The sequence below is a fragment of the Asterias rubens genome, chromosome 1 (genome assembly GCF_902459465.1).
Source record: "Asterias rubens chromosome 1, eAstRub1.3, whole genome shotgun sequence".
In the NCBI taxonomy this organism is placed as follows: domain Eukaryota; kingdom Metazoa; phylum Echinodermata; class Asteroidea; order Forcipulatida; family Asteriidae; genus Asterias; species Asterias rubens.
Genome location: NC_047062.1, coordinates 12,384,312 through 12,402,724, shown reverse-complemented (window position 1 = coordinate 12,402,724; position 18,413 = coordinate 12,384,312). Strand labels below are relative to the sequence as shown.

Genomic DNA, 18,413 nt, shown 5'->3' with positions numbered 1-18,413 from the left:
TCAAAGTGCATGCAGAATTTGAGCACATTACATTGTATGTAAAGCAATCGTGTTTACAATATCGCCGGAGATATGATGGTGATGATGTCTCTTAATTTCTTATGATCTCAAGCAAGGTATGGTTTTATTTTATCAATCCCACTAATCTCCTCACGTTAATTAATTTCCAACTTTTTAAATGCTGCTTTATGAATACTAGATTTTTAATAGTTTGGATATAAGAAAACCGTCAGCAGTCTCAGCAGTGTCCAAAATCGAATTGGCAATTCTCCAATCCACTTTCTCCAGTCTCAACCATGTGAACAACCGCAACCGCGACCGGACATCATTGTCATGATTGTATGTGTGTGTGAAGCTGTGGTTACCGCAGCCATGTACTGTAACCTTTGTTGTATGTACACTTTAACTTGGACATACATCATGTTGACTAGAGTTTAGTAGATTTACTGCATGCTATAGTATAGTTACGTAACCCTCCTGCCAAGTACACAAGTAGAACAGAAGTACGCAAGTCTTAGAAGTAGAAGAAGTATGATTGGGTGGACACAAGTGTCTCCTTGAACAAATCTCCTCATACTACCATGGTTCAAGGTAGTATTAGGACTTAAAGGAACACGTTGCCTTGGATCAGACGAGTTGGTCTATAAAAAGCGTTTTGTAACCGTTTGTTATAAAATGCATAATATGGTTCGAAAGATGTTGTAAAAGTAGAATACAATGATCTACACAAATATGCCTCGAAATTGCGTGGTTTTCTTTTTACCTCATCCGATAACACGGTCGGCCATTTATGGGAGTCAAAGTTTTGACTCCCATAAATGGCCGACCGTGATAGTTTGCGACGTAATAAGGAAAACCGTGCAATTTCGAGTGATACTTGTGTGGATCATTATATTCTACTTTTAAAACATCTTTCTAACCATATCCATTTCATAACAAACGATTTCAGACGCTTTTTATAGACCAACTCGTCCGATCCAAGGCAACGTGTTCCTTTAATAGGAGTAGGTTTTAGAGTACAGGTAAATTCGAAGCTGCCCACTTTTGGGAGGGTTGGAGGCTGAGGCTTGCCATGGACAGGAGGCCATAGTGAGCGACCGTACACTGAGCACACTGAGATGAGAAGGCATGGGAAGCTGAAAGAAAGCGAGGAGACAAGGAAAATGTTCATGTTCTCTTAGTTCATAACACCCACCTCCATGGGACCATGATTATCTAACACCTACGTGTAGTTACTGTACTCCTACAGTCATATGACCAGTTCAGGATCATTGGAACCAGTTCTGTATCATCTCAACTTTGCAATGACCACACAGTGCCAACATCTGCTGACATTACTTTTGTACAGGACTACAGACGTGAAGAAAAAACGTCCAATTAACCCACAAACCCCAAATAAGGTGACTTTGGAGCAATTTATTTCAAGGGCATGAAAGCATTGTTTAGGGGCATGTATGCAATCACCTTCAATGCCTCCATGAATTGTCAGACCTGAAAATACATACATAGTTAAAAAGCTTGGGTACCAGAGCTAACTGGTCTGGTACTGCTGGCTTTTCACCAAACTCCAACAAGCCCAATAGTATCGGGTGATATTTTGTTGAATCACGGCCACTTCACTTCAGCTTGTTTGATGGCCTGATGACCTTAGAGATTCTTTGTCTAAGTGAAGGGTTTTAACAAATATTTGTACTTCCGATGTCAAACTTACTGGTCCCACTTTTAATAAGTTAGGATGTCATATTCGTACAACCAGCTTAATAACACCAACCAGCAACAATACAATATGGATGCCATTATGTTGTAATAAATCAGGTTACCCCCCCCCCCCCCCCCATCCCCCATAACTTCTTCGGTCAAGCCACAGAACTTTCTTTACAATATTTTAAAAGTTCATCAGTATACTCTGCGGATACCCCATTCCAATTGTACGGGGAAAGTTTACATTTCTGATAACGTACTCAACCCAGATTTGTTTTAATGTGTTTTTAAGTATTTGACCAGATGTACAGGCCTGGGGCCGATTTCACTAACGCGTTTTGGTCATCGCAAACGCCGAAATCCATCGCAATTGCGATGTATTTGAGGTTTGTGATCTCATCGCGAGTGTGTTAGCGATGATCGCAAACATAGACGTTAGTGAAATCGGCCCCTGTACTTGTTTTGGGGTTTTTTTGCAAATGAAAAGAAAATGTAGCGTTAACTCCAATGCGTGATGATTCTATTATACTGTACATACTCCAATAAGGAAGGTTACTAATTAGGCCTATAACATCAAATAATGTTCATTTTGTCTGTTTTATGAGTTTTTTCCTGTTGACCTAGACTGTCTCAAGAACTTGGAGTCTGTTCTTGAATACACTCTAGGTCAACAGGAAAAAGCTCATAATCACACAAAATTAACATTGTTCTACTTTTAGTTTAAAACTTCCATAAGTTACAGCATATCTTTACACAAAGTACAGTGTGGAGAAGATATGAGGCTAAAAAGGGAGCAAGGCGATAAGTGAACCTACTACAAACTAGCCACTAGCCATTAACGATAGCCAGGTGAGCCTTAGTGTTGGAATGTAAAGAGAAAAAACATCTAGTTTTCCATTTTCCACAAACTCCAATTTGCTAACAATAGCCCATGCATGCATAGATGCGTCATCTTGAAAATATACTATTGCAATAGGGACGGTTGACGCCATGCTGTTTGCACATCTTAAAAGGTTTTATTGTGTACTGCATTACTGTACTTCAAAACCAGTATTATTCATGCCATGATGACGGTTGCTGGTGTTGCTTTCACCCGGAGTCATTTGTGCGCTGATAATGCCCATTGATACGTGGGCAGCATCCTGTTTTCTAAAATCATAAGAAAACAAATACCAGGATATTTCACAGGATGTTAGATATTAATATGACTTTATTGTAGTATCGGTCCTAAGGTTGGACCATGGGTTAAACTGTGTTTAATGCTGGTACATTCAATGCATATTGTACATCAATCAATCAAATACTTAGGCTATTAGACAAATCTTTGCAGTATTATTGTTGAAACTCTTAGTACAAAATCCTACAGTCTAGCTTACATTGTATAGTTACGTAACCCCTGTACAACAACCCTAGAAACCTGACAATGCTGAATCCACAATAGCTCATAACACCAACAGTATTGTAAATAACTGTTTGCTTGAACATATTTAAGCTGGAGATACCTATTAATTGTATTGACCAACTATTCAATTTATCCTACACTGAAGGCCAAAGTGATGCCTCAAATGATGCAGATTATTCTTAGATGTATTTTTTGTGATTTTCCTGGCTCTCAGGCATTTCAATAGCTTTTCAAGGATTCCAGGTACATGTACAATCAGACCTGTCACTTTGAAGTTGACCAAACAAAATGGAAATTATTGTCAAGCACACAAAACTTTGTCCTTTATTTCCTATTCCTATTCCTATTTGCTTTTGGAAAGCGGTGGACTTTCAATATGACTGCCACATGATGACCGCTGACAACAGAACAGCACAGATGAAATTGAAATGGCTGTCTGGATTATTTATTTCAATTGTGTATTTGTTCCATTTTATAAAATTCAAAAATATGATATTTCTGTTTGGGCCACCCTCCCACCATGAAGTTGTTAAACTGTGGTCATTCTGAATGGACCCCTACATGATGTAACCATAATACTGTTAGCTTCAAGGTCTTTTGCTTCAAACAAAACAGGCACTCAAAGTTTGTATGAAATGAACTATGGTGCAGTGGAATCGGTAAATTAAGTTTAATTGAAGAAAAAGCAAGGGATGAGCAATTAGATAGGCACGCAACTTTTAAGCTGATCAGCTGATTTCCTTTTTTTCTTTTTCAAAACGGTGCCATAGAAAACTAAAAAACACTGTGCAAAAGTTAAGTGTGATAATGCAGACCCTTTCCTTGTTTTTGCAATAAGGAAGTTGTATGTCTGATAAAATGAGACCTTTTAAAGGCAGTGGACACTATTGGTAATTGTCAAAGACTAGCCTTCACAGTTGGTGTATCTCAACATATGCATAAACTAACTAACCTGTGAAAAATTGAGCTCAATCTGTCATCAAAGTTGCGAGATAATAATGAAAGATGAAAACACCCTAGTCATACGAAGTTGTGTGCATTTAGATGGTTGATTTCGAGACCTCAAGTTCTAAACTTGAGGTTTCGAAATCAAATTCGTGGAAAATTACTTCTATCTCGAAAACTATCTTCTATCTTTGAAACCGTTCAAATGTTTTAAAAGTAGAGAATACTGAGCCACACAAGTATCACTCAAAATTGCACGGTTTTCCTTTTACGTCGCGAACTATCACGGTTGGCTACTTATGGGAGTCAAAATTTTGACTCCCATAAATGGCCAACCGTGTTAGTCGACGAGGTAAAGATAAACCACGCAATTTCGAGGCATATTTGTGTAGATCATTGTATTCTACTTTTACAATATCTTTCTAACCATATGCATTTAATAACAAACGGTTACAGAACGCTTTTCAAAGACCAACTTGACCGATCAAAGGCAAGGCAACGTGTTCCTTTAAGGATGTTTCACATTACCTTGAACTTTCACGATTGTATGTAATGACTATGACTTACTTTCCTTTCATTAAGAAACCAGACAGTGAGTGGAAGGGCATAATTATTAGTCAGGCCCCTTTATTGAAGTGATGATAGTCGGGCCCCTTTATTGAATTGATAGTCAGTGTTAGTTTTAAAGGCAGTGGACACTATTGACAATTACTCAAAATAATTATGAGCACAAAACCTTTCTTGGTGACGAGTAATGGGAGAGGTTGGTGGTATAAAACATTGTGAGAAACGGCTCCCTCTGAAGTGCCATAGTTTTCAAGAAAGAAGTAAATTTCCATGAATTTGATTTCGAGACCTCAGATTTAGAACTTGAGGTCTCGAAATCAACCATCTAAACGCACACAACTTCGTCTGACAAGGGTGTTTATTTCTTTTATTATTATCTCACAAGTTTGATGACCGATTGAGCTCAAATTTTCACAGGTTTGTTAGTTTATGCATATGTTGAGATACACCAACTGTAAAGGCTAGACTTTGACAATTACCAATAGTGTCCACTGCCTTTAAGTAGTATTTACACATGCATAGGAAATAAGACTGATTTGAAGACAGTGTATTTGCATACATTTAGTGGTTTACGGGGAAGTTTTGTTTTGAACTTCTTTTCCATGTTTTCAAAAATTCAAAATCAGATTCCTTTTTTCTGAAAAGGTACCATGTACATTAAATTAAGGAACCTCAAAATAGGCTTGCCATAAAATAATCGCTGGGTTTTATAATTAATAACTTCAGAAATGATGTTGTGAATTATTTATTACCTTTTACCAAACCTCAATCCCATACTGCATTACCATGAGGTGTTGAAGTATACCCAAGTGCTTCCTTTTATGAAAACAAAATCATATTTAAAAGCACAAAGTTTTCCGTACATTGTACACAATATATGGCATGTTGATGTTGAGTTGGTGTGAAAGATAATTTCATTTATAATTGAATGAGCCAAAGTGGTGAATAATAAATGGACAAAGGTGTGGGGTACTGTGAAGTGTTGAGGAAATATTGAAAAGAGTTGAGAGCTGTGATCAATGAGTCCAAATGTTTTTTCTGACATTAAATTCATTTGGTTATAACGCACTTGCTGTGCTAAGACGTCATATTCTTCCTACACTTTACCATGTAGCTATAGCTTCGTGACTGTAAGCTTGGGTGATAAAAGTTGCCTAGGTATTTTGTAAAAGACAGGGCATGGAGAGCTGTCAACAGAAGTTTCCTACATTTTAGATGCTAAGGAAAAGGTTGGGCACATCAAATGTAACAAAATATGCTCACCAGAATAAGGCTACACACCAGCCAAATTACCAATCCACCTATGTTCTTTGAGTGGTATTCTGCTCATTTATGATTGCATTGTAGTTAATATCAGCAATTCAAATAAGCTGCTTACCAGTTAACCAACCAGCCAAATTACCAATCCACTCCATTCTGTGAGTGGTATTCTGCTCATTAATGCTTAATCCACTGTAGCTTAGCAATAATTTGCTGCTTACCATAAATGAAATTTGGATGTGGTACTTAATGGATTTGGTGGCACTTGCAACTAGTCCTTTTGTTGTTGTTTGAAGGTGTCATTTTCTGTGGGGAAAATGAAAATAGCTTTGCCACTAACTATGCTAGCAGAAACCATGAACCACCTGCCCACGCATTATTATGCCACTTGCAGCACTTACAATTAAAGGTATGCTGCAGTGAATTAAAATAAAACAGTTAATTTTGCTGTCACTTATTTCTGATATATGTATTGAACATCAATAAAGTGTGTTTTGTTTATTCCCGACTTATCTGACTTGCGTAATGAGCGACATACCGCCCCTACCATCGACGTCACGTCGGGAATTCAAACATATCGTCGGCAAAAAGAGTCTGGTCCCTAACTACACGCGCCTAGGTACCAGGCCACACATTGCACACGTCTCTACATGCACACAGCCAGGGGGCCCGACGGCTCGGGTTACCGACATGACGTCACGTTTATGCAAACGTTTAATCTCTTGAAAACCATTTTTAAAATACTTGCGCATTTAATAAAAAATAATAAAAACATATTTCAGGTTTAAAAAGTCATGTTTAATCGTTTAAATGAAGAAAAAAAAAAAAAAAAAAACCCTGCAGCCACCCTTTAATACTGGCATTACTCTATTGGTATGTAAGACGACACACGTACTAGGCATTTAACACATCTACCAGTACATGTATTTATATATATACACATGCAGTGTACAGTTGTAAAACTGTCACAAGGACAATATTTATACAATGTGCAGGTCTGTAGCTTCTTCTAGATTGGTTTACTGTTACACAACCTTTTCACTGAAGGATTAAGGCCTAATACATTATTGATTGGTTGGGCATTTATTATGCAAGTAACTGTGAGGATGTTCTTTACGTAGTGTGTATCTCTTTGTTGTCACACAATGCTCCTGCATGTGTGCACTATAAGTATGAACAGGTAGGTGTGCATGTATGCAAATGTGTTTACAATTGAGATGCCTCTGTAATTGTTTCCTAGCTCCCTGAAGGACTAGAACAAATTTACTTTAAAAACACCTTAGAGATACAGAACTTTGCAATCTACAAGTAGACAACATGATGATCTTAGAGATTCGAACATGATTGATTGGAAAAGGTGAGCATTTGAAGCAAAATGAGAGCTTGCTTAGCACTGGACACAGGTATGGGTAATTACTCAAAATAATTGTTAGCATAAAAACTTACTTGGTAACAGCAATGGAGAGCTGTTGATGGTATAAAACATTGTCAGAACCGACTCCCTCTGAAGTGGCGTAGTTTTTGAGAAAGAAGTAATTTTCCACTATAATATTTGAATTTGATTTCGAGACCTCAAAATTAGATTTTCCTGAAAGCACACAACTTTGTGTGACAAGGGTGTTTTTCTTCCATTATTATCGCGCAACTTTGACGACCAATTGAGTTCAAATTTTCACAGGTTTGTTATTTTATGCATATGTTGAAATACACCAAGTGAGAAGACTCATCTTTGATAATTACCAATAGTGTCCATTGTCTTTAATACAACCTACATGTACGGTGTACATTACATAAATTAGAACTTGAGATGGTATGGAGCATCTACGATAGAAATGCTAACTTGTAACACTAACTTGCTTACTTGTATGTACGTAAAAGCAACATTGTCAACAATTTTCCCTCATGATAAGCTATACAAATGTATGGTTCATTGTAAAAATGTTGTTTAGGTGAAATTTAAGGTACAGTAAATGTACAATTTGTGGTTCAGGCATGACGGGCTGTCCTTAATTTTATTGGATCGTCTTGTGAGAAGCAGGCTTCCTTGAGAAGCAGGCTTCCTTGAGAAGCAGGCTTCCTTGAGAAGCAGGCTTCCTTGAGAAGCAGGCTTCCTTGAGAAGCAGGCTTCCTTGAGAAGCAGGCTTCCTTGAGAAGCAGGCTTCCTTGAGAAGCAGGCTTCCTTGAGAAGCAGGCTTCCTTGTACGTACATGTGAAACAAATTTAATGTTAATGGTTTTACCTCTAAAATTTGCAGTTTGTGTGTACGTTTACATCACTTTGTAATTAAGCAGATCCAATGGGAGACTTTCTGGGACGATAGAGGGCAGCAGACTTACCGGGTAAATCCATTGTTCTCAGAATTATGCGCATGTTCAGAACTACGTAAACAATGGAAATTTACCCGGTATGTCTGCTGCCACCTAGCGTTGGAAAGTCTCCTATTCTGTCTTTGGTAGTTTCTGGCTGAATAAATTCAGGCTGTGGCATCATGTCATGAAACAGAATAATCCTGCCTCCTGTGTCGTTAGTCTAAGAATAGCCAATGTGTAAAATATACTTTCTCTGTTTTTCCCTTTTCATAATTTGTCGTTGAAAGCACATCAACTAGCAACAGTGAAAAGTACTTCAATTATTCTGTCGTTTAAAAATAAGGGAATCAATGTGTGGTGAAGAGGTTTTCAACTAGTGGTTTAATCCCAGAGAGGCCTGGTTCTTGATAATTTTACCGAGACGAAGTCGAGGTAAATTATAAAGAACCAGACCTCGGCGGGTTTTAAACCACTAGTTGAAAACCGATTCAACACACTTTGATTCCCATTCATAAATACCTTTTTCGGTCAAAAACATCATCACTTTTTGGTCAAAAAGTAAAATAAATGAATAAATGCAAAAAAATAAAATTGTTAAATGATTTTTTTGAACACAACACCCCTCCAGCTATGAAATGGTAAAGCCCTCCGCCGCCCCTGGGTAAACAACTCCTTATAAGGGAATGATGTGCGCGTTGCGCGCGTATCGCGTGATGTGGCACAACTGTTTCAGCCGTTGCTCTCGACCAATAGGAATGAAGAAACTGTCTTATAAGAACAGGTGCAAGGTCGCGTGTCACGCCCATGAATTAACACTTTTTACCGGTCATAAACAAAGGTTTATACAAACCCATGTGACGCACTCTCCACCAATAGGAATAACGAAACTGTCTGAGGTATTTATGAAAATAACATACTTAATATTTGAACTATCTTTCTGTTGCATAATATTGTAAACCGATGATCCGCGTACATGAATGTGACAGAAGTAAACTAAATTATCTCTTTTTTCCCCCGTATCATTTGAATTACAGGAGAAATGGACAAGGACTACATGTACATGACGACATTCTCACATTACGAAAGGATGATCTACCAAGAAAAATAGGGATCAACTAGTTTGACAAAATGGAGTAAATGTAGAATGAAAGCGACTCAATGCAGAGGAAATTGGGAAAACTGGAGATTTGAATTGTGGTAACTGATGTCAGAGTTTTGAACTTTCTAACTTCTTAAGGGTGCTATACCCACAGCTGGTGACACAATGGAGTTGTCATGGACATCATTATCTCTCATTGCAACTTTGAGTTGTACGATACTTTGCACAAACGCTCTTTTAAATTCTTCACCACAACCACAGAGCAAACCCACAAATTTTGTTGTTTTTATCATGGACGACGTTGGTATGGGCGATCTGGGCTGTTTTGGGAATGGAACTATAAAGACACCAAATATTGATGGATTGGCGAAGGAGGGCGCTAAGTTGACGCACCATCTAGCGTTGCCGCTGTGTACGCCAAGTCGAGCTGCTCTTATGACTGGAAGGTTGCCGATACGATATGGTGAGTTTTAAACAAACACACTGAGCACAGTTGGATACATTTTTATCAAGAGTTGTATTAAAGTTATCATTCATTGAGTTTGAGTCCATACTGCGAGTCTTGAGTCCTTGGTCAAATCATATGAAAGACCAAGGGCAGGGCCTGATGCGTCACGGACAACAGAGGCAGCATAGGTAATTGCCTCCATGCAACCTGGTCATTGCCTTGGTGCCCTTGAAATTCTCCAGTTTTAGTCATAGAGTGACCTTTACCAAGAAGAAAATGCCTTAGTGCCCTTGCCCTTTTAAAAATGATTGCCGACATGCCTGCATGGGGGTTGTCCGAGTCATCATAGATGTGACTCAAGTCAAAGTCAAATAGGGGTCACAAGTCTTTCAACTTGGGTCACCGAATTTCTTATGACCAGACGCTCAATCTTCCATCCAAGTTACTCATGCTTTGAGATCTTTGTAGGCTATTTGAAATTGATTAGAATGATTTTAAGATTTTGTGTTTTGTTTCAGGGATGGGCTCCAGGCACATCATGAGGGTCTTTACTTTTCTCTCGGCCAAGGCGGGTCTGCCTTCCAGCGAGACTACAATTGCTGAGGTACTTAAAGACACTGGATATTCAACGGCTTTAGTCGGTAAGAAAAAATCCAAGTTGGTCATACTAATTAACTTGGTACAAAGTTGTCATTATGTTTTTGTAGTCAAATCTTTGACTTCATTGAGTCCCTGGAGTGCGTTATGGCGACCCCAACCAAGCCCAACTGAGTCAACAAGTTGGTTACCGGTTGGTTTGAACAGCATCGTCACCGAACACGCGAAAAGGCTCAACCGATGACCAAAGCTCAAACATGTTTCTGGTTGGGGTCGCCAAACGCACTCAAGATGCCAAGTTTTGTCTTTTGTTACATTTTGTTTAAATTTGATCTAAAGTTTTAAGAAACCACTGGGTCCCTTAGAATCCCCAAATGCTGCTGCTTTAACATGTTAGAAAGAGTAAACCAAGATAATCATTTGTTTCAAACAAATTAACAGTTTCCATAGGCCTATACAATTTTAAGAACCCAAAAATCATCACAATTCTATGGATCAAGGGTGGTTTTTCTCTCAGTATTTTCTTGCAACTTCGATGACCAATTGACCCCAAATTTCACAGATTTGTTATTTTTGTATGCATATGTTGCGATCCTTCAAGTGAGGATACCGGTCTTTGACAATTTTTGCAAAAAAAAGAAACCTTTTTTGGGGGCACTTCTTGGACAAGGTTTAGGTTTGGGGAGGCGAGCGTGTGTATGCGCAATCCTTCAAAATTAAGGTCTGCTACAGTTCTTAACATTTTTGTTCTCATTTTTTTTTTTTTTTTTCCAGGTAAATGGCATTTAGGTTCCATGTGTGAGGCAGAGAACGAATGCTCTCATCCGAACGGCCAAGGCTTTGATTACTTCTTTGGCCTTCCACTAACAAACTTACGTGACTGCGGTAGCAACAGCAATGTTTTTATCGCATGGGACCCCCACATTTACCGGGACATTGTCCTGACTTTTCTGGCTGTGCTGTGGGCTGCGTACACTGCCCGGAAGCACCGCTACATCGGTCTGTGTGGGTTTGTGATCTTTGTCGGTACGGGGGCAATCCTGTGCGGAAGTTTCTTTGCCTTCATCAAGTCAATTCGCATGATGAACTGCGTCCTGATGGAGAATCAAAGAGTCGTGGAGCAGCCTCTTCAGTATGCCAATCTCACCGAGAGAATTCATCGACGGGCCGTCAATTTCCTTGAAGGGCATCATGACAAACCTTTCTTACTCGTCATGTCATTTCTTCAGGCGCACACGGCCCTCTTCAGTTCAGAAAAGTTTCTTGGCAGAAGCAAGCACGGTCTTTACGGTGACACCCTGGAGGAGATGGACTGGAGTGTGGGAGAAATTCTGAGGACGCTGCGCAGACTTGGTGTCGACGAGAACACCTTCATTTATTTGACCTCGGACAACGGAGGTCATGTGGAGGAGTTTTCAGAGGACGGTGTACGTGAGGGAGGATGGAACGGCGTTTTTAAAGGTAAAATTTGTTTCTGAAAGATTCAACCGTAACCCTTAAGAGACCTTATTTTCCTGTATCTTCCTGGCCACACACAATTTTAACCCTATATATAGTTCTTTTAACTGACATTTCCCCATACTTCCAATGACTAACAACCTTCCTCTTGGTTGTATTTCCTCTTAGCTTGTTCTCTTTTTTAAATTCTTTTACCCACAGACATGCATGAGTATGGAATCAGTAGACTCTCTTGTAGACATGGCACATGGCGACACCATCTATTTTTGTTTTGGCAAACTTGGCCGTTTGAACAGTTTTACATTATTTTCCTCCCAATATTTTCAACAGGTGGGAAAGCAAGCACCTGGGAAGGTGGAATTCGTGTCCCCACTATCGTGAAATATCCAGGAGTCGTTCCCCCAGGCTTAGAGATCTCAGAGCCCACAAAGCTTGAAGACCTGCTACCAACGATCGCAGGAATCGCTGGGGCACAGCTCCCCAATGACAGGGTATATGATGGGAAAGATCTCATGCCGTTATTGACTCGAGGCAAGACTAGCGGTCCTCACCATGAGTTCATGTATCACTACTGTGGTAGCTACTTACATGCGGCACGCTACACCCCAAAAGGTAAAATTAAAAAGCTAGTCTATAAAAGCTAGTCATACCAGCTTGGGACGTCTGGGCCCTATTTTATAGAGCTGCTTAAGCACAATAAGCAGCTAAGCACAAGCTGTTAAGCAGTTAAGCACAATGCTCAACAAAACACATGCTTACCTGAATAAGGTTACCATTCAAAGTAACATGTTGCATGACAATCTTTGACTAGTATCCTTTTTATTTATTTGCTTATAGGAGCAGAATTGGCTCTTACATAATTCTCTGCTTAAGCAGCTCTTTGAAATTGGGCCTGGTTGAAAAACCACTATGATAACTGTTATTATGTGCAACTGGTGACACAATTTTGGTTCCAGAAAACAGAGACGAAATAAGTATTATAGGATTAGATGGTTAAAATCTGAATGGGAATGAGAAATCATGTCTTTTGGGGGTAATTCTACTAATTATGCCATTGTATTGGTATTTGTCGTCTATTTGCTGGCAAAATAAGGTCTGCATGTGCATTGAACCTTCCGCCTTTCCGCCGAGCACCCAGCATGACTTAAACCGATGTCAACTAAAAGGTGACGTGATCACTCAGTCAGGCTCCAAACTCTTATCTCTGACCCACTTTACTACAACCCCCCAAGAGATTGTGAAATACTTGCACGCAGCTCGGTGCACGTATCATCGTTAAATTTGTCAAACTTATATCTTATGTCTGATAAGATTACTATTATTGCCGCATCTGAGGTCTATTTTTGTGTCATTTGTTTGCCCACATCATATGATGAATTTGACCTAACTCTCCAAACTGGGTTAACAACGTTATCAATGCAAAACAAATGTGATAGTTTAATTTGTCAATCTTTTTAACTTATGTTTGATAAGGTTACTATTATTGCCGCATCTGAGGTCTATTTTTGCGTCATTTGTGTGCCCACATCATATGATGAATTTGACCTGACTGTCCAAACTTGGGTAACAATGTTATCAATGCAAAACAAATGTGATAGTTTAATTTGTCAATCTTTTTAACTTATGTTTGATAAGGTTACTATTATTGCCGCATCTGAGGTCTATTTTTGCGTCATTTGTGTGCCCACATCATATGATGAATTTGACCTGACTGTCCAAACTTGGGTAACAATGTTATCAATGCAAAACAAATGTGATAGTTTAATTTGTCAATCTTTTTAACTTATGTTTGATAAGGTTACTATTATTGCCGCATCTGAGGTCTATTTTTGCGTCATTTGTGTGCCCACATCATATGATGAATTTGACCTGACTGTCCAAACTTGGGTAACAATGTTATCAATGCAAAACAAATGTGATAGTTTAATTTGTCAATCTTTTTAACTTATGTCTGATAAGGTTACTATTATTGCCGCATCTGAGGTCTATTTTTGCGTCATTTGTTTGCCCACATCATACAATGAATTTGACCTGACTGTCCAAACTGGAGTAACAAACTGTTTGGGGTAACAAAACTGTTCTATTCTGAGGCACTATCTTGGCTACTGAGTATAAAGATGTCAATGTCTAAACATTCAGTGTTTGAAATGACAAACCACACATTCCTTTTAATTGTGAAGTTTACAGTAACGCTTAAAATATTTAGGTCTATACTTAAACACTATGAACTATTCATAAGTACTGATTCCTTTTCAAATATCTCACCGATATCTCCACAATGCGTTTTATTACATCATCTGTCAAATTATGAAAGACTTAAAAGTTTCCACTGAACCGCAGCCCCAGGGCCAGTGTTTTAAGCCCTGGGCCGGTAAACTCATAACTGGGAAAGTCCTGTGGTCTAGTGTTTTTAGTATCTTGTACAAATTTAATTTTTTTTTAAATGTTTATCTATGAGTCTGATAAATATAAATTAACAAGACAAATGCTCCATTTCACAAAGAGCTAAGATTGATCTTAACTGCCATTCGATCTTAATTACTAAGCAAAGTGTGATGTCCCAATACAAATCGCTATTGTTATTTGTTGACAACTCAGCTTACATGTCTCAAGATGAATCTAAGTGCTTTGTGAAATAGAGTCCAGCCGTCGATTTCAGAAAGAGTTAGGACTTGTCTTATCTCTAGTTAGGACGAGTAACTCGTCCTTACTTAGGATTAACCTTAAGGTCTGCATGCCACAGTGCAGGGTTGGGACTCGTCCTAAATCATAAGATTAATCCTAAGTTAGGAAGAGTTTTGTGAAATCGACAGCAGGTGCAGTAAAGATTTGAGCCCCAAGCCCTGCAGTCTTGCAAATTGTCCCCAAATTTGAGCCCTGTTATCTCCTCAGATATCTCAAGGTCTATCCTTTTTTTCCCAGATTCTGATAAGGTATTTAAGATTCACTACAGCAGTGTTATCCATGTCCCAGGACCTCATGGCACCATGGGTTGCTTCGGAACCTACGCCTGTCGTTGTACAGGCTACTCCGTAGACCACCATGACCCACCTCTGGTATACGACATCACCCGTGACCCCGCCGAGCAGAATCCACTTGACCCCAATGACCCTGAGATTAGAGAGGTCATCCACACAATGAAGGAAGCTGTGGCTGAACATCAAGGTGGGATCACCAAACAGCAGGATCAGTTTGATGTGCTGCGATTGCTACCGCGTCCATGGAAGCAGCCTTGCTGTGGGACGTTCCCCTTCTGCTCCTGCAAGGATTCCTCAACAGTCGAGACTCCTGTCCTGCCACCCAAAGTGGTGACACAACCTGAGTGGGTACCACCTACAGAAGATATATCTCAGAGTTGAAGGGGCTGTTAGCACCAGTGTCCAAAATTCTTAAAGGAACACGTTGCCTTGGATTGGCCGAGTTGGTCTTTGAAAAGCGTGTGTAACCGTTTATTATAAAATGCATATGGTTTGATAGGTAATTTAAAAGTAGAATATAATGATCCACACAAGTATCACTCAAAATTGCGTGGTTTTCCTTTTATCTTGTTGACTAACACGGTCGGCCATTTATGGGAGTGAAATTTTTGACTCCCATAAATTTTTGACTCCCATAAATGGCTGGCCGTGTTAGTTTGCAAAGTAAAAGGAAACTGCGCAATTTTAAGCAAATTTGTGTGGATCATTGTATTCTACTTTTTAGACATCTTTCTAACCATTTATAGCAAACGGTTATAAATGCTTTTTAAAGACCAACTCGACCGATTCAAGGCAACGTGCTCCTTTTAAAAATGTATACCTTTTTTTGTATGCAGTGTAATTATTTTAGTTGTGCAATGAATTTTTAACAAGAGTGAATCTATAGTAGGCATTTGTTTGTTTTCCTTCTGTGCTTTATGGAAAAACTTGCCACAAAATCGGTTTTATGAAATGCAGCTTTATAGGTAAATTTGGCATTTGATGGCTTTTATTAATAACTCCAATTTGTAAAGTAATCAAGTCAGAATCCTATTCATTCCGTTTGTCTTTTATATATTTTGTATAGATACGCAGTTGGGATTTTGTCAATCTTACCCGATCATAAATTAAAATGTTAGTAGTCAAATTGTAACCCTTAAATTATTTGTACCCTTCAGTAAGGGTGTTTTGAAATTTCCATACGGGTTGGATAAACCTGGAGATCATGAGGTTTCAGTACACAACCTTGTACTATTTCAACTTGGCTGAACCTTCTCTTACTAGTTCATTCAAATTCAGCGCCTCTGGCTGAACAAGAATTTGCTGTAAGCCAAGTTTTCTAAAGCTCCTGAATTCTGACCAAATTTTAACACATTGATGTGGCAGATGCAGTGTTTGTGTCTGTGTTTTCATTTTCGGCAACCGCTAAATTTGTCCATTAGTGACTGCTTGCACTGTGTGATGAAAAGAAGCAAGGGACAGGACCAACCACACAAAATGGATGACTTTTTGATACTTGATGAAGCTACTCTAGCGACTAGATGAAGCTACACCATTGCTTCATAAAGAAGTCATCTTTTTTGTGTGGTTGGTCTTTTCTTTATTAATGTGTACAAAACCACGATATTATGTGCCTTTGTTGTTTGTTAAATTTACTGTCAGATTATAATTTCTAACTTACCGTGGTGGTATTGCAGTCCCAATTTAAAAGTAGTGTGCTTACATAATACAGTAACACTGTGTTGGTCATCTGTGGCCGTGGCTTATAATGCTGTAGTGATATTTACAAGTCAGTGGAAATGAAGCCACAGCTGCTATAAGTAGTCAGCTCACAGCAAGTGGTTTTGCCTTTCCAATGTTCACCAAGTATGATCTGCAGTAAGTACTTTGTACATAATTGTTATCTGTTGCAGTGGTTTTTTACATTTATGATTTATTTGTGTATGCACTGATTTATGGACAATTTCCTTTAGGAGAAGGGATTTACCAGCTAGGTAGATCATCAATTTTTTTAGACTTGCGTTGACCTGTTTTAAATGAGTGGTAACAAAAGCAGGATCTTGTCAAGTACAAGTCGCAGAGAACACCATTTTTTATTATTATTAATTTTTATGAAAACGTTATCAATGCAAAAGTTTATGTATTAGAAAACACAAATGCACGAAAATTGTGGTATAATTTCATTTGTGTAAAATAAAAATGAACTTTTAATTTTCTGAAGCCAAAGGAATGAAGCAGTTACAATTTGACAGTGTATGGAACCGTATTGATCTATATACAATGTGCATCTAGAATGTCGGCCATTTTATGAGTCAATTCTCTCATGTACAAGCCTGTCGCTGTCTACCATGGGCAGCGGGCTGTATCGATACCTCTCTTCAAGCCTGTCGCTGTCTACCATGGGCAGCGGGCTGTATCGATACCTCTATTCAAGCCTGTCGCTGTCTACCATGGGCAGCGGGCTGTATCGATACCTCTATTCAAGCCTGTCGCTGTCTACCATGGGCAGCGGGCTGTATCGATACCTCTATTCAAGCCTGTCGCTGTCTACCATGGGCAGCGGGCTGTATCAATACCTCTATTCAAGCCTGTCGCTGTCTACCATGGGCAGCGGGCTGTATCGATACCTCTCTTCAAGCCTGTAGCTGTCTACCATGGGCAGCGGGCTGTATCGATACCTCTATTCAAGCCTGTCGCTGTCTACCATGGGCAGCGGCCTGTATCGATACCTCTATTCAAGCCTGTCGCTGTCTACCATGGGCAGCGGGCTGTATCGATACCTCTATTCAAGCCTGTCGCTGTCTACCATGGGCAGCGGGCTGTATCGATACCTCTATTCAAGCCTGTCGCTGTCTACCATGGGCAGCGGGCTTTATCGATACCTCTATTCAAGCCTGTCGCTGTCTACCATGGGCAGCGTGCTGTATCGATACCTCTATTCAAGCCTGTCGCTGTCTACCATGGGCAGCGGGCTGTATCGATACCTCTATTCAAGAGGCATTCTTGGGGGAAAATGGATGGAGAGATCATACACTACTACGATTGAAGTTTATAATAGATGTTAAATTTGCATCGGGATAAAGGATATTATTTTTTTATTTTTTTACCCATACACCAATGTGTGTTTACACTGTATACTCGGTAGTTTCCTGAGTCATGGGGAAAAAAATATCACAGGCATAGCACTGGGTGGGATTCGAACCAACGACCCTTGCAAATCTAGAGTAGTGTCTTATCAACTAGACTACCGAGATTGCATGATAGCTAGAGGCAGTTCGAGTTTTTTGCATATATTTTGCCTCCAAAAATGGCAGACAGAATGGGAGAAATGAGCTGCACACTTACTACTTTCCAATCCTGTCCGCCATGTTGAGAGTTTAAAAGTAACTTAAATAATAATAATTGCGCCATATCAATACCTCTTGATATACTCTCTTCACAGATGTCTGTGCCCCTCAGTTAATTTTTTGTTGTTATTCATTTTAGACAATGTTAATGGATTTTTGAAAGTCCATGCTGAACAAGTATTCATGTTCAAGTGGTGAAATTGACTTGCCGTGCCCCCTGCTTATCTATTATGACGTTTTGTGAAATGAAAAACATATTATAATTATACAGGCAAGCAAATTTTCCTCGGATCAGCTGATTTCCTCTTTATTTTATTAACTTA

At 39.2% G+C, this 18,413-nt stretch overlaps 1 protein-coding gene across 2 annotated transcripts; it reads left to right on the top strand.

The window, feature by feature from the left end:
* The first annotated feature begins 40 nt into the window (after nt 1–40).
* On the top strand, nt 41–15,246 carry LOC117300929 (steryl-sulfatase-like). 2 transcript variants are annotated; one of them, XM_033784797.1, is made up of 6 exons: nt 41–116; nt 9,219–9,746; nt 10,250–10,372; nt 11,103–11,789; nt 12,117–12,398; nt 14,709–15,246. In XM_033784797.1, the coding sequence occupies exons 2-6, from the start codon at nt 9,449–9,451 to the stop codon at nt 15,143–15,145; spliced, it is 1,827 nt and encodes a 608-aa protein (XP_033640688.1). In that variant the 5' UTR covers nt 41–116; nt 9,219–9,448; the 3' UTR covers nt 15,146–15,246. The 2 variants fall into 2 exon arrangements, with proteins under 2 accessions (XP_033640688.1, XP_033640696.1); XM_033784805.1 differs by lacking the exon at nt 41–116 and adding an exon at nt 6,839–7,055.
* Nucleotides 15,247–18,413: the final 3,167 nt, after the last annotated feature.